The 17,759-nt window shown below is 38.2% G+C and overlaps 1 protein-coding gene across 4 annotated transcripts in view; it reads right to left on the minus strand.

The window, feature by feature from the left end:
• The window catches only part of LMBR1 (limb development membrane protein 1), a 164,388-nt gene that overhangs the window by 15,269 nt on the left and 131,360 nt on the right, over positions 1–17,759 (minus strand). For all 4 annotated transcript variants that reach the window (XM_044246920.1, XM_044246918.1, XM_044246917.1 and 1 more), the window contains 4 exons: positions 17,666–17,743; positions 15,399–15,472; positions 15,079–15,169; positions 13,746–13,812 (listed from right to left, as the gene is read on the minus strand). In XM_044246920.1, the coding sequence (XP_044102855.1) occupies positions 13,746–13,812; positions 15,079–15,169; positions 15,399–15,472; positions 17,666–17,743 (310 nt within the window). The remainder of the gene's footprint in view (positions 1–13,745; positions 13,813–15,078; positions 15,170–15,398; positions 15,473–17,665; positions 17,744–17,759) is intronic.

The following is a 17,759-nucleotide window of genomic DNA, read 5'->3' on the forward strand; positions in this document are numbered from 1 at the left end:
TAAAGCAGAATTAATACCTATTCACCTGAAATTGTTTCAAAAAATAGAAATAGAAGGGAAACTTCCAAACTCATTTTGTGAGGCCAGCATTACCTTGATTCCAAAACCAGACAAAGACCCCACCAAAAAGGAGAAGTACAGACCAATATTCTTGATGAATAAGGAATGCAAAAATTGTCATCAAAATATTAGCCAATAGGATCCAACAGTACATTAAAAGGATTATTCACCATGACCAAGTGGGATTTATTCCTGGGCCTCAAGGTTGGTTCAACATCTGCAAATCAATCAATATGATACAATACATTAATAAAAGAAAGAACTAGAACCATATGATATTGTCAATAGATGCTGAAAAAGCATTTGAGAAAGTATAGCATCCCTTCTTGATCAAACTCTTCAAAGTGTAGGCATAAAGGGTATGTACCTCAATATCATCAAAGCCATCTATGAGAAACCCACAATGAATATCATTCTCAATGGGGAAAAACTGAGAGCTTTTCCCCTAAGGTCAGGAACACGGCAGGGCTTTCCACCATCAGCATTGCTATTTAACATAGCACTAGAAGTCCTGGCCTCAGCAATCAGAGAACAACAAGAAATTAAAGGCATCTGAACCAGCAAAGAAGAAGTCAAACTCTCACAGTTTGCAGATAATATCATACTTTATGTGGAAAACCCAAAAGACTCCACTCCAAAACTGCTATAACTCATACAGAAATTCAGTAAAGTGTCAGGATATTAAATCAATGCACAGAAATCAGTTGCATTTTTATTCACCAACAGCAAGACAGAAGAAAGAGAAATTAAGGAATCAATCCCATTTACAATTGCACCCAAAACTATAAGATACCTAGTAATAAATCTAACCAAAGAGGGAGAGAATCTGTACTCAGAAAACTATAAAGTACTCATGAAAGAAATTGAAGACGACATAAAGAAACGGGAAAATGCTCCATGCTCCTGGATTGGAAGAACAAATATTGTGAAAATGTCTATGCTACCTAAAGCAATCTACACATTTAATGAAATCCCTATCAAAATACCATCAATTTGGGGCACCTGGGTGGCTCAGTGGGTTAAGGCCTCTGCCTTTGGCTTGGGTCATGATCCCATAGTCCTAGGAACTGTCTGTTAAATAAATATATAATATCTTTGGGGAAAAAAATCAATTTTTTTTCAAAGAAATGGAACAAAAAATCCTAAAATTTATATGGAACCAGAAAAGACCCCAAACAGCCAAAGGACTGTTGAAAAAGAAAGCCAAAGTTGGTGGCATCACAATTCCAGACTTCAACCTCTACTACAAAGCTGAAATACAGTATGGTACTGGCACAAAAACAGACACACAGATCAATGGAACAGAATAGAGAGCCCAGATATGGATCCTTAACTCTATGGTCAACTAATATTCAACAAAGCAGGAATGGATGTCCAGTGGAAAAAAGACAGTCTCTTCAACAAATGGTGTTGGGAACATTGGACAGCCACATGCAGAACAAAACTGGAACGTTTCCTTATACCACACACAAAAATAGACTCAAAATGGATGAAAGACCTCAATGTGAGACAGGAATCCATCAGAATCCTTGAGAAGAACACAGGCAGCAACCTCTTTGACCTCAGCCACAGCAACTTCTTCCTAGAAACATCACCAAAGGAAGGGAAGCAAAGGCAAAAATGCACTATTGGGACTTCATCAAGATCAAAAGCTTTTGCACAGCAAAGGAAACAGTCAACAAAACGAAAAGACAACCAACAGAATGGGAGAAGACATTCACAAATAACATATAAGATAAAGGGCTGGTATCCAAAATCTATAAAGAACTTATCAAACTCAACACCCAAAGAAAAAATAATCCAATCAAGAAACGGGCTAAAGACATGAACAGACATTTCTGCAAAGAAGACATCCAAATGGCCAATAGACACATGAATAAGTTCTCAACATCACTCAGAATCAGGGAAATACAAGTCAAAACCATAATGAGGTACCACCTCACACCAGTCAGAATGGCTAAAATTAACAAGTCAGGAAACGACAGATGTTGGCAAGGATGCGGAGAAAGGGGAACCCTCCTATACTGTTAGTGGGAATGCAAGCTGGTGCAGCCACTCCGGAGAACAGTACGGAGGTTCCTAAAAAGTTGAAAATGGAGCTATCCTACGACCCAGCAATCACACTACTGGGTATTTACCCTAAAGATACAAATGTAGTGATCCAAAGGGGCATGTGCACCCGAATGTTTATAGCAGCCATGTCCACAATAGCCAAACTATGGAAAGAACCTAAGTGTCCAACAACACATGAATGGATAAAGAAGATGTGGTATATATACACAATGGAATACTATGCAGCCATCAAAAGAAATGAAATCTTGCCATTTGCAATGGTGTGGATGGAACTAGAGGGTACCATCTAAGCAAAATAAGTCAATCAGTGAAAGACAATTATCATATGATCTCCCTGATATGAGGAATTTGAGAGGTACGGTAGGGGGTTGTGGGGGTAGGGAAGGAAAAAATGAAACAAGATGGGATCGGCAGGGAGATGAACATGAAACTCTTGATCTCATGAAACAAACTGAGAGTTGCTGGGAGGTGTGGGGGAGGGACAGGGGGGCTGGATTATGGACACTGGGTTGGGTATGTGCTATGGTGAGTGCTGTGAAATGTGTAAGTCTGATGATTCACAGACCAGTACCCCTGGGGCAAATAATACATTATATGTTAATTTTTTTAAAAAAGGAAAGAAAGAAAAGGAAGGAAGGAAGGGAGGGAGAGAGGGAGGGAGGAAGAAAGGAAGGAAGAAAAGAAAAAATAGAAAAGAAAAAAGGAAAGGAAAGGAGAAAAGAAAGAAAAGGAAGGAAGGAAGGAAGGAAAGGAAAGGAAAGGAAGCAAGGAAGGAAGGAAGGATCACTCATTAATGTGCTGTAATTCAGCACATTAAGTCTAAAAAAGAAAGCCACAGGATTATGTCAATAGATGCAGAAAAAGCATTTAAGAAAGTCCAACATCCGTTCCAATAAAAACTCCAGCAAAGGAGAAAAGAGGGAAACTTCCTCAACCTGGTGAAAAGCAACTACCAAAAAAAAAAAAAGGCAAAAAAACACTACTGCTATTACCAGTTTAAGGACAGAATGCTTTCTTGCTATCATTGAGAAATAAATCAAGAATGTCTGCTCTTACTACTTCTATTCAACATTGTACTCGGAGCTCCAGATAGCACAACAGACAAGAAAAATAAATTAAAGCATCCATATTGGAAAGGAAGAAGTAAAACTATTTTTATTCACAGACATCATCATCACCAACAAAAATTCAACAAAATCTACAAAACAGATACTATTACTAATAAGTGAGTTTAGTAAGGTTGCAGAATGAAAGACCAATATACACAAATCAACTGTATCTCTATGTACCAGCCATGAACTATTACAAGAAATTATACTTTTAAAGAAATACCATTACAACAGCATCAAATGTGCAAGACCTAAACAAAAAATGCAAACTTTGCAGAGGCAAATTAAAGAACTAAATAAGTATACAGTGCTCAGGGACTGAAAGACTCAATATTGTAAAGATCTTAATCCTCTCCAGTTTGTTCTACAGATTCAACACAATCCAAAACCCTCGCAGACATTTGTGTAGAAAATGACAAGCTAATTTAAAAAGCCACAGGGAATGCAAAGGACTTAGAATAACTAAAACCACTCTGAAAAAGAACAGACTTCACTGCCTGATCTCAAGTCTTACGATCAATCTACAGCAACCCAGACAGTGCAGTATTGATGTAAAGACAAACAGAGACATCAATGGAACAAAATAGAGTCCAGAAATAAACCCACACCCACAAATACATGGACAACTGATTTTCCATGAAGTTTTCAAGGCCATTCAGAGGGAAAATGAATAGGCTTTTCAAGCAGTGGTGCTAGAATAATTGGCTACCCATATGCAAAAAAAAAAAAAAAATGTATCTCAATTCATACCTCATACTATATACAGAAATTAACTCAAAACGGGAGTTAATTTCTGGATCTAAGTACAAAACCTAAAACCTAAAAGTATAAAACTTCTAGAAGAAAACACAGGAGATATCTAAGTGATTTGGGGTTAGAGAAAGATTCAGTATACTGATATAACACCAAAGTACAATCCAAATGGAAAAATTGGTAAATTTGACTTCATCAAAATTAAGGATATCTATCCTTTGAAAAATATTGTTAGAAGATTAAGAAACAAGCCACCAAATGGGAAAATTACTTGCAAATCACATATCTTGATAAGGGACTTTTATCCAGAATATATAAACAGTACCCAAAACCCAACAATGAGAAAATAATCCCAATTTTTAAAGTGAACCAAAGATCTGAACAGATACTTCAACAGAGATATAGGCAGCAAATGAGCACATTAGTCATCCGGAAGGTTCAAGGTAAGTCCACAGAGACATACCACTACACACCTATTAGAACGCCGAAGCAGTAACTGACGGACTGTACCGGTGTTGGTGAAGATGGAGAGGAACCAGGATTCCCAAACACTTTGGAAGAGTTTAGCAGTTTCCGAAAAAATAGAGCATACACCAGGCTTTCCGTTTTCTAGTTACTATCCAAGAGAAATGAAAGCATATGCCCAGAGACTTGGATGTGAATGTTCACAGCAACTTTACTTATAAAAGAAGTCATAAACACGTCCAACGTCCTTCGGGGGGTGACGAGATAAACAAACTGTGGTCCACACATGAAACGAAACACTGTCAACAATAAAAATGAACTACTGATACATGCAGCAACCGGAGTGAATCTTAAAAGCCAGACGAAAACTACATACTGTATGATTTCATTTATATAAAATTCCAGGAAGCATGAACTAATCTATAGTTCTAAAAAGCAGGTCAGTGTTTGCCTGGGGATACAGGGTGGGGGTGTGATACGGTGGAGAGGTGTGAGGGAGGAACGACATATGGCTAAAAGGAAACATTCTGAGGTGACAAGGATGTTCACTAAGTTGATTGTGGTGATGGTTTCACAGGTGTACAAGTAAGTCAAAACTTGAAAAAAACGAAACAAAACTTGTCAACTGTACTTTAAATATGTCCAGATTATGGTACGTCAATTATGCCTCAGTAAAGCTATTAAAATACATTTATTAGGCTTCAGACTATATACGCGCCATAGCATGCTTGCCTACATTAGTTTATGGCTGTGGCGATTAGATTTAATTAGAAATTCTGTATTTCTATATTTGCTCCTGTTATAAGTTAAATTTTTAGAGTATTTTTCAGTCCTTATCATATTCCTAATGCTATACAGGTACTGTAGGAGTTACAAAGTGGGCGTGTAAGATATTTATTCCCTTTATGGAATTGTCTTCACATCCTAAGAAAGGAAGACTTTCAATAACACAGTCCATATATTCATATACATTTCCAGCATAACTACATGTCTGTGTAGTTAAGTAAAATAGAAAATCAGAAGCATGAATTCCCACAGATGTACTGAAAGTTGCATGCAGACAGACTGCCCAGTTTTATGGGGGGGGGGAGAAGTGAGCATTTAGAATGCAACCTGCCCAGTGACGAGGCAGATGTGGGGAGAATGAAGCAGGTGATGGTGGGCCCGTGGGAGGGAGGCCTGAAGGGCAGAAACTCGGGGACAACTTTCTCTGTGGAGTTAAATGGCTGAGCCAAGCCTTGAATGGCATGTTAGGTAGGCCAGGAAACGAGGTGAACAAAATCACTCATGTCAGATGAAGTCCCATGTTCAAAGGCGCGCAAAGCAGAGCAGTAACGTGTTCCCATCCGGTACACCCGAAGAACACCGCGGTCATTGATCATGGTTCAAAGTGGGTGCGGCTCGGAGTGCCGAGAAGTGAAGGCGGACTGACCAGCGCGGATTAGGTTCAAAGGACCTCCTGTGCCACCTTAACAAGACAGAACCTTATTCTAATGGCAGAAATCTTTGAAGCCTAGAGAGCAGGCGAGTGGCAGGTCCCATTTTCGTTGTAAGAGAAGGGGATGGAGCGCCAGACTAGCCATTACATCAAGAGAAGACTGTGGATGAGAGGAGGGAGGGCGGAGGGTGTTCCTGGTTATGTTGTCTCTACTGTCAGGCCCCTGCTGTCTGCTCCCCCTTCCTCTATCCAGTGCCTAATACGAGGGTAGCAAACAGAGAACACTCAAAGCTGACTCATGATCATTAAAAATAGGTAGACCTCAGGATTAGTGACATTACCACATCAAGGAAACAGAGGAGAGAGCAAATATTTACTGTCTACTGTTATACTGTGTAAGGGTCTTTAAAAAATATTAGTTTATTAAGATGAAATTCACATCATAAAATTAACGATTTTAAAGTAAACAATCCAGTGCAGTGAGTACACTAACAATGTTGTGTAAATCTATCTAGTTCCAAAACACTCTCACCACCCCGAAGTGAAACCCCAGACCCATTAAGCAGTTTCTCCCCCATCACACCTCCCCCAGTCTTTGGCAACCACTAATCTGCTTTCCCTGTCGAGTTCCCTACTCAGGCCATTTCATATAATAGGCATACTACAACGTGTGGATTTCTGTGCCTGACTTATTTCACTCAGGATCATGTTTTCAAAGTTCATCCATGTTGTGTCACTACAGTATTCTTTTCTTTTTTATTTAATTGTGGTAAAATACACATAACACAGAATTTATATAGTAAAGCACATTCACACTATTGTACAACTAACCTCCAGGACTTTCATCTTGCAAAACTGAAACTGTACCCATTTAAAAACTACTCCCCATTTTCCTCTCCCCATCAGACCCTGGCCACCACCATTCCCCCTTCGGTCTCTAGGATTTAGGCAACTAGGCACCTCGTGTAAGGAGGAGTCACCCAATATTTGATTTTTTGCAACTGGCTCATTTCACTTAGATGTCACGCCTTTTTATGGCTGAACAGCATCCCCTGTACGTACTGGACCACGGTTTGTTTATGCATTTCTCTGGGTTGTTTTTACCTTTCAGTTATTATTATAAGAGTCTTTTTAAATGATAAGACTAAAATACTTGGTCAAACTAGCCTGAAACATGGAACTAAAGATGATCAGGATGGAAGCAAGACACCCAATTTCCCAGTTCACCTACTCCAAACCACAGGCCACATTCAATGCCGGGGCACCCGCTGGCACTGCAGATACGTACTGACTAGACGCTGGAAGGGATCAAAAGATGCATAAAATATGCTCTTATCCTTTAAGGGGTAGAAAGCTTCTTGAGAAAGCCAATATAGGCAGGTTAAGTACAACACAAGGCTGGATGCGTCAGAATCAAAGAGCTTCATGTGTGACCCGCCTGTGACCCGGCCTTGGAGGATGGGGAGGAACCAGGCAGGCCAACAGGTGAGGAGAGAAATTGGAGCAACGTGAGCCAGAGCTCAGAGAGGGCAAGCGTGTTTGCAAATGTCAAACCAATTTTAGTCACAACGATTTGCATGCCACGAATTCAGTTTGTCCTAATATGCAGGTAACTTAACTAGTAGGCCAGATGAACTCGACTACAAAAATTCTAACCAACTAAAAGCCAGTGAACGGGAATGAAAATCACTGTCCAAGAGGCACCTAAGTGCTGATTCTCAAACAGGTGAGCATGTAAGCATCCCCGAAACTAGACAGAAACTGTCTATTCCCTTCCTGAAGAAAACGTCCAGATACGGAGGCCCCAAAATGTCCCTCAAGGACACCTCCTGATTTGGAAAAGTAAGTACGACTTCAGGTCATTTGCTCCGGTTTCACTTCTTATTCTAGTCCCCTCAAAGAAAAGAACAGCTGTTTAGAATCGGTTTCGGGCACCTGGGGGGCTCAGTGGGTTAAAGCCTCTGTCTTCGGCTCAGGTCATGATCCCAGAGTCCTGGGATCGAGTCCCGCATCGGGCTCTCTGCTCAGCAGGAAGCCTGCTTCCTCCTCTCTCTCTCTCTCTCTGCCACTTATGATCTCTCTCTGTCAAACAAATAAAATCTTTAAAAAAAAAATTGGTTTCATTAACATTCCCTAACAATAAAGTACTAAAAATAAAATCATATACTTAACTCTCTGTTTGGGTGTTTACAGGAGTCTGATTCTTTCCACCTTTTTGTAAGGGAAACAGGAGGAAGAAGCAAATGTGAGAAATGTCCACAAGAGGAAGCTGAGTATCACCATTAGTCGTCAGCATGAAGAAGTAGATGCATCTAACATAACTCTCTAGTTTCTGCTTTGGCCTGTTAGATAGACAGTGGCCAAGGACTGAAAGGAAACACAGAGGAGAGAGAGAGGGAGGGAGGGAAAGGAAGGGGTAGTGGGAGGGAAGGAAGGTGAGAAGGACAGAGAGAGACACACACAGTGTGGGTCCCACCGAAGAAATGACCAGTGTGGGATGGCGCCCACATGGTGCACAGTTCGCATTATCTGTTCTTTGCTCAGGGATGCGTGCTGGGCTGGAGGTCTGGGTTTGGGGACAAGGGTATGGGTATACCTGAGGAGCAGTAAAAGAGATAGTTAAGAAATGGCCAAAGGAAAAGAAAGAAAAGGGGGGATGGGGACCAGAAATAAAGAAAAGATAGAGGAAGTAGAATTTCAAACAGCAAATGCCATGGAGCAATTAAGACAAAAACAGAATCCACAAGATTGGACAATTACGAGGTCACTGGTGACCTGAAGAGAAAGAGATGTTTGGGGTTTGAAATTCCTTTGCAGATGACTGAGTTCCGGTAGAGGAAATGATGTCAGATCCTACTGGACAGCACACTGAGGTCAGGAGTCAACACGAGGAACAAGACCGATGGCCAGAGCCAGCATCCCGGTGACCCCAGATGAGGATTTCACGTTTCCCGTAGAGGCACCAGGTATGTCCACGTACCTCTGGAGGACGAGCCAAAGACTTGGACACTCTGAACAGGGGACCGGGAGTAAAACTGGTGGTCACAAGGAACTGCGGCTTGATCTCTAACTTTTAGTATTCTTTATAAGGAGAATTTATTCAAGTCTATACTTATGTAATGATTAAAATTAATTTTAAAATAAAATCTCCTACAAAGAAGGAGATAATATATTCACCCGTCTCAGAACTGACTGTGTGCAAGTGTGCTATGAAGTATTCTCAGCCAGGCTACAGGCCTTTTTTCTTAGTACAAAGTAGAACCCTTATTATAGCTTACTGTCTGGTTTTTTTTTTTTAAGATTTTATTCATTTATTTAAAAAAAAATTTTTTTTTAATTTAACAGACAGAGATCACAAGTAGGCAGAGAGGCAGAGAGAGAGAGGAGGAAGCAGGCTCCCCGCCGAGCAGAGAGCCCAATGCGGGGCTGGATCCCAAGACCCTGGGATCATGACCTGAGCTGAGGGCAGAGGCTTTAACCTACTGAGCCACCCAGGTGCCCCTACTGTCTGGTTTTTAACTGTAACATTTTAAAGATTACCTCTTAAGCCTCCCTTTTTTTTTTAATATTTTTTTTTATTTATTTGACAGAAAGATCACAAGCAGGCAGAGAGGCAGGCAGATGGAGATGGGGAAGCAGGCTCCCCACTGAGCAGAGAGCCCCATGTGGGGCTCCATCCCAGGACCCTGAGATCACGACCTGAGCTGAAGGCAGAAGCTTAACCCTCTGAGCCACCCAGGTGCCCCCACCTCTTAAGCCTCCTTCTAGCTAAATTGTCCTAACTAGAATTATTTTCATATAAAAATATTTTATAACAAACTAAAATTTTAAATATTTGATGTATCTGAACGATGGCTAAATTATTTAGGAAAGATTGGCCACCCAATATGACATTTCCTCAGACAGGACTAAGTTCCCTGAAGTAAAAGTGGCATCGTAAGACTAGAACAAGTAGATAATTGGGAATAAAGAGCATTTAGGGACTGAGCATTAGTTAATCTCTTAACTCTTTTTTAGACATCTGACACAGAGTAACTTTCTCTTTATTATTAAAAACTATAACTAGATATACACATAGGTAGATATACAAATTTATTGTTCAGATATAAGAACAATAGTATTCAACCAAAAGTCAGTTAGGGCCACTCTCTCTGCAATATAACTGAATGTAAGTAAATCATAGACAAATTTTTTGCTGAAAAATTTTCAGGAAGGAGTTTAAAATTATTTTTACATCAAAGTCATAGTTAGGAATATTTTGCACTTGTCATTTCTAAGCATCATTCACTTTTATTTTACACTGAGAACTGGAGAGAAGCAGCCCAGGGTAAAGATTAATAGTATATTTATGAAACCCTAAATCATGACCTCCCCAGGACGGAGCAGTTTTTAAACAGGTTCCCTTCATTAAGGAATGAAGGAGTAATCCACTTTATCTCCTGCAAGATGAAGGACTAAATGGGACCCAGATGAGAAATACATGGAAATACTAAAAAATAAATTCAAGGTGATTCAAAGGAGTAAGTGTTCTTGTCTTAAAATCCTAAGTATATTTTCTTTTAAAAATCTGCATTTGGGCCTTGTACAGCTTACAAGTTACAGAAAGAACTTCCGTTTAACAGAATAACTATAAAGATAATTTTATAAAAGAAATTAGTAACATCATTGCAAAGTCTTTTGGTTACATTTGAGAGAAATCTTCCCTGTTAAAGGCGACTGCACACGGGTGGGATGCCTGAAGGGGAATGCAAAATGAAGTCCATCTCACAGTAGTTTCTTGATTAGGCATAATTGGAGCATATCAGTAATCCTCCAAAATCTGTTCTTACAGAATTCATTGCTGCTTTTAAAATATTTTACTGCAGAAAAGTGTGGGCATGTACAGGGAGCTCTTTAGGCTTGGTGCTGTTCTATTTTCACCATGTTCACCAGTTACTTCCTCTTGTCAGCGTCAAAGCAAACAGTGAACTGTTCATTGCACATCAAGTCTTCCAAAATGTTGGATTCTTCAGAACTATAAAGTCTAAACAGGCAGCAAAGCTCATATGCACTGACATGGCTTTATTTTTAAAGGGCTTTAAAGAGTTTGAATAAGAAATGCTAAGCTTAGATTCTTTGTGTTTCCTACAGACAATAAAACCATCATTTATATTAATTACATTTAGCTTAAAATACATGGTCAAAATTGCCTTCACTATTTTTTTTTAATTTTTTATTTATTTATTTATTTATTTAAAAGATTTCATCCATTTCATTTGACAGAGAGATCACAAGCAGGCAGAGAGGCAGGCAGAGAGAGAGGAGGAAGCAGGCTCCCTGCCAAGCAGAGAGCCCGATGCGGGGCTCGATCCCAGGACCCTGGGATCATGACCCGAGCCGAAGGCAGAGGCTTAACCCACTGAGCCACCCAGGCGCCCCTCGTCCTCACAATTTAATTCTTCGTTGTCAAGTGATATGCTTATGAAATCTACTCTGTGGCAACTTTTCAATTAGTGCAAATTCTTCCATAATCAAATATAAGAAACTGATCAAAGGAATTCTTGAATGAATGCGTCCTATCACGCCAGGCACTGAAGTCTAAAGCTAGAGTTTCATGACACCCCCGCTGCACCGACGACACCAGCTAGCAAATTAAAATACGCAAACTAAAAAACCAAAAACCAAAAAACTCATGTAACACTTTCATTTTTGAAGCAAAAATATCATCAAATTCTCTTACACAGGATTTAATGTATTTTCCATTTACAATTAAAGTAAAAACTACCACTGATAAACTGTTGAAACAAAAGAAGAGCTGCTCATGTACAGGTAATGTTGGATTTTCCCTGCTATTTCAATTCTCATTTCACTGTAGAGATGGGTGGTGCTGGTGGAATTCCCAGGGGCAGATGAGAGCACACTAAGAGTCAGGCTTTCCTTTGGAGAGGCAATGAGAAAGAGTAAAAACTTTCATAGCTTGGAATGTGGTTGTGAAACACATCCTCTATTCTAGGCTTATGAGCTTTTCAGCTGGTAAATCAAAACCCTGTTATACACCAGGATAACATTCATGACAATTCTCCACATTATATCTTCTTAAAAATCAAAGGCTCGGTCCTAAAGGGTTAATAGAGGAATTACAAAGTAACTCTCTAGTTTGCATTTCCCATAATACTAAAATAAAGCTGCTTCTTTTAGTCCAGAAATTTGCTTTTTTAATACTGTGAAAAGCCTCCATGAATCTGTTTAACGTATTTACTTCTTTTCATCTATTCAGTGCCACTGGGCATAACCTGTAATGCAGTGCGTGTTGATATTTTGCAAAGCGCCACATGACTCACTGTACCCTAATGCGCTCCATTAATCCTGTTTGGACAGCTGGGTCCAGGCGTTTGTTAGCTGCATTCTAATTGTCCCATCTTTCTTTTTCTTCTTTTTAGTTATCTCTATGGCAAACTACTCAGGAATTTAATTTGTTGATCTTCAAAAAGCAAATTTTGCCATTAATTTGTTTTCTTTGTATTAAAAGTATACCTACCATGCAATTTTCTTCCATAAATTCAGTATGTATCACTAATAACAATTAATCTAAAGTAACAGATCACAGTAAGTAAGTTTTTGAAATGACTAAACGGTGGGGTGGCTATAATATCATAGGAATTACCGTTGGACTGTGACAATACAAACGATATCACTAAGTTACAAATGAAGTTACTGTCGTGCATACTTTTGGCATTTTCAAGATTAGCACCCCATAAGCAGATGTCAAAACAATAACAAGTCCTGTAAAGCAAACACAAAAGAGGTGAGACCACTGAGTAAATAAGCTGTGTATTCGTCTACGGAACAGCGGTCCCTTCCCATTGAATACTTAGATTTCACTTCTTGCTAAAACATGAAATTCTCAGGAAGGGTTGCACAGATAACCATAAAGCCTCTATTTCCCACTCGCATCCTGCCTCCCTGCTGCCCAGGAGTCTTGAATCAACAAGGGAGGCAATAGAAGAGGTAAACAAAAGCAACTCAAAGCGACTAGTAATTTTTCTTATGAACAAGTTGGCGAGGTTGAATGATGGGATTCTTCTAATCATTTGTGAACACTCTTAAGTGGAAACCTAAGCCCAGAAAACCAAACAGAACTGCCTAACGGAAACTTTTGTCTGAAATAATATTTAGCCAAGAAGCGAGATCATAGACTGCAACATGCTTTATAAAAGAGAAGAAGGCCAAGTGAAGATTTGTTCAACTATTTTAATGACAACGTAGAAATGTATTACTTTTAAAAGATCCTTCCTATAAAAAATTAAGAAAACTATATAAATGACAGGCAAGAAAAAAATTAAAACACTAAAGGACACCCTTGAAATCAGCTCATGCTCTCAAAGATGTCCCTGTTTTCAAGTCTATTTCATGGACACGAAGCAGCTTAAAGTAAGTTTTACACATTTTCAATTTTTTAAACCACATATTAAAAGTTTTTAAAAAACATTTCATATAAGACAAATTAGTTTAATACTTTCTAGACGTTAAACAGTTGTTTGTTTTTTTTTAAATATCACAGTTTTCTCACTGGAGAACTCAAAAAGCTTAACTACTCAGTAGAAAAAACTGCCCACTGTTCGAAGAAGGAACATTTTTAAGTATTTAAAAAAATAAATGGTCTTTATTTGATAAAACTACTTGTTTTGGTATGGTTCTTACATAACCTAAGTACAGAAGTAAACATAAAATAGTGTGAAAGGAAATGTTACATTTCAAAGGATGGTCTTTTTGAAAAAGTGCAGAAACTACAAATTAAGGCAGAAGTTGAAGACAGATACAATTAACAAGGTATGGACTTCAAATGGACATTTCTCCCGGAAACCTACCCAGTGTTCTTGACATCACAGGCAGTGCAGAGCTCAAGACCAAGATGGACACACAATTCCCAATGATCTATGTGGGGATCACAAAGAATATTGGGCAGTCAGACAGCGGAATCACGCATGCAGTCCGTGCACTCACATTCTGGGAACTCCCTGCACATCCTACTCACCTTGCACTGCCGCACCGCACTCTGCTAACTTCTTAATGATATCACTCAACACAGGACTTAAAGAGAGTAAGAAACGTTTTCTACAAATATTTAAAGTTACATCTGTAAAGTTCTAAAAGACAGGTACAGTAGTTGGCATGACTATCAAGTTATAGGACACTGAAATCACGTCTCAGACAACGCATCTTACATTACTGGTTGCAGTTGCCAATTTTAAAAAGGTTTGCCTGTCAAGTAAAATAGAATGAATACACTTAATACTTCTGACTATATTTTTAAAGCCAGCCTACTGCTCAAGATATATAATATCTACTTCTAACACATTCAACTATTACAAATTTTAATACCAAAATGCTAGAAATCTAAAACCCCTAAATTCTAATAATTCATTCCCAATGTGTCCGACGCTTATTTTTTCCTATTAAATAAAAGGAGCTGAAATACTGATGAATGCTGACGATCACTGACACTAGACGCTAAGTATCTCAACAAGTTAGAGCATTCTATAGATACGTAAATAAAGTACATAAAATAACTTTTCCTTTTTAAGATGGCTGAAAATATGTGATCTATAATAAAAAGAAAAGAAACCAGCTCTTACTACTTATTCTTCATGGTCAGGCTGTGGGAATATTTTAAAAAGATGTAGTCACTATATAAGGTAACAGTCTTTGTCATTCCAAAGCCAATGACACATTGTAGGAAGTCAAATTAGCCTCAGACGACAAAATGTTTCTGAATAGAACTCTTCCGTCTTGCTTTAATTATTCAAATTTGAAATACTTTGTCTCTACTACTTGTAGCAACTAAGTTCTTCAGATTTCAAACAAGCTCCCTGAAGTACAGTTTGCACAATCAAAGTTACTCATTAGCAATACGTTTTCTTTAGCGGAGAAAGAGCCCTTTCAGTAGCCTTCTGTAGCTGGTTAACAAGCTCTGCAGTTCTATGCATTTCCAAGTGAATGGATGCCATCCAAATTAAACAGAGCAGCACATCCTTTTCCCACTCATTCAGCATTTTCAAAATCTTTCAGTTTGTGTTTATGCAATTTACAAACAAATACCTATCTCGGCAAATGAACCATTCAGGGCAATTACAAAAATAAAACAGTTCATTTGCCTTGGGATGCAAAAGGGAGGCAGGGGCACCTAAGACTTTGCCTTACCTTTGTCATAGTCGTGTCATCCTTCTTGGGAATAAAATTTCCAAAAAATCGCAGGCTATAGAAACCGACAACAGAGGATACCATAAGATAGCTGTGAGAATCAAGGAAAAAACTCTCCAAAGAATGCAAGTTTCCTTAAGTTCTCAGTATTCTCCAGAAACTCTTGAGGTCCAAAGGAAAAACAAAACAAAAAGCCACTTGGCGTGCTTGAGGAAGACTGACTTGTTTTTCCCTTCTAGGCAAGTGTCTTAGTAAATTACCACTGTCCCAGAAACTAAACAGAAAATTTGTTAAACAATGTTTAGTTAAAGAAAGGATACAAAATCAAAATGATTTCAAGTGCAGCTCCCACAAAACCAAAAGCAGAAAGAGAAGCATTTCCTATTCCAGGACCCTGGGGAGGAAAAAACCACTTTTCAGAATTCAATGACACTATACATTTGCTTTCCCTAAAACTATTTCTTAAATACAGGAATTAGGACTGTTTAATACCCTAAAATAGCATCTAGATTTTCTAAGAATAAAACATGACACTAGACTGCATTCATCAACTAATGCAACCATGTGTTAATAATTTCAACAAGTTCAAAACATCTCTGATTTATCTAAAATGTAATTTACTCATAAAAATGATATTATGCTTATTGTTAAGAGCCCTGAATATTATTGGAAGAAATTTTTTTAAAACTGTACCACAGGAATCGAAGATATAGTTATTTAAATAAACCCTATGACAACATATAAAAATTATACAATTAAAATATATCAAAGTAGGCTAAGCATAGAAATACTGAATGTGCATATCCTATTTCTACAGTTGAAAATTTTGTTTCCCCAAATCTTCCTTGGGAATTTGGACATTTTTAAAAGATAAAACTTAGTTAACACAGATTTTTTTAATGTAACACTACACAGTTTTCCAAAACATTACACCTATTCTGGAAACCTATCTTTATCTAGAACTTAAAAAAACAGAAAAATTAGTATTTATTAATGAGACCAAACAGGCAAAAACATAATTTATTAAAGTAGTTAGAGTATTTTCACAGCTCACCAATTAAAGGAAGTATTCAAATGCGAACTACTGTTCTACTACCAGCTCTCATCGTAGCAAACAGAAAGACCAGGAAAATTAGAATGTATAGCCAGGTTAATAAAGAAATAAACCAATAAGTAATATCATACATATCATATACACATTCTACTTTTGGCCTAAAGAAGTTAAGAATACTCATGGAAATTTCATATATATATATATACAAATCAAAGACCTATCAACGTTTTGTTAATCTTTTGACAAAGAAATGAATAATGCTAATGGCTTACTGGCTGGGTGAAAAACATTTTGGATATATTCCCTGTCTCAAGAGAAGTCCTCCAGGCAGGATTAGGATGATCTGATTTATTTATAGAATCATGCATGGGTCCTACAAGGTATAACTCCCTCTCTATGATACACTAAGGGGATGGTACAAAAACGTACCATGGTGGCATGGGACTTACGCAGCGTGCAATGTATAACAGAGGGTCACAAAGTGAACAGAAGCCAACACAGTAGATAACTTCCTGCTCTATCAATGAATTTGGGTCTAAACAAAAGATAAAGACCAGGTTGCAGACGAAGTACCCTTCAGTGTTGTTTGTGGAATGAGGCACCTGGAAAGCTTGGTGGCAGGCTAGACAGTGGGCAGTAACAGAAGGCATAAGGTCCAGCAAAAGTTAGAGGAGGGCAGGATCTAACTGGAGAATATGCCTGAAACTGAAAGAGGAGGGCATCTCCATTGTGGACTGAAGGGAAGAAATTTAGGTTGATGCTGGCTTGTTCCTACAAGAGGAAAGGGATACATCCCTCTGGTTCAGAGAGAGAAGTGGCACTACAAGTCTGGAAGAGTTCTGAAGTCCTTTCTATGGAGAATAAGAAAGCTACTGACTTAGAAAAATATATGAAAACATTAGAATGTAAATGCTACTTTAAGTAATCAAAAGTCTACAGAGTCCTAGAAGTATGCTAAATATACATCTTTAGTGATAACTACCTTCTATATGGAGAATATATTTAAACAGGCTAAAAGATAGAATTTAATAGAATCATCAACTTTTAAACAAGAGAGGAAACAAAGTTAATTCATGAAAAGATATATATCTGACTCTCCTCTAGTAACTAAACATTTGACTCAGTTTCATAAAATGTGTGACTCTCTTGAAACCTAAGTGCCTACCAGCCACATATCAGGATCTTCACCAAACACTATGACTCCATCCAATAAACTCCTTCCACATCACTATTTCACAGAGTATAAATTTTCGTAAAGAATTCCAAGTATGAACTACAGCAAAATAAAAGTAAACTGTGATACAAAGTCTAAAAGGAAAATGATATCCGATAAAAGGGCTAGACAACTGAAAGTAAGAAATTAGAAACAAGTCATAGGTCATGAACACTGTTTACGAAGGCTCTTTACATAAAGAAATTCATACAACCTGAAACATAGGTACAGAAAGGTGATGTTTTAAATTACTTATTTGAAACACTCAGGGTATATATACAGAACACTTTTGCAAAAGAAAGACATTTAAAGCAGTTTACCCTTGTTCCCTTTGGCATGGCTGTTTCATCAACCAACAGGCAAAGAATATTACAAGCCACCAAGAGGACCGAGATGGACTACAACATAAAAAAT

The sequence above is a fragment of the Neovison vison genome, chromosome 4 (assembly GCF_020171115.1).
Source record: "Neovison vison isolate M4711 chromosome 4, ASM_NN_V1, whole genome shotgun sequence".
NCBI lineage: Eukaryota > Metazoa > Chordata > Mammalia > Carnivora > Mustelidae > Neogale > Neogale vison.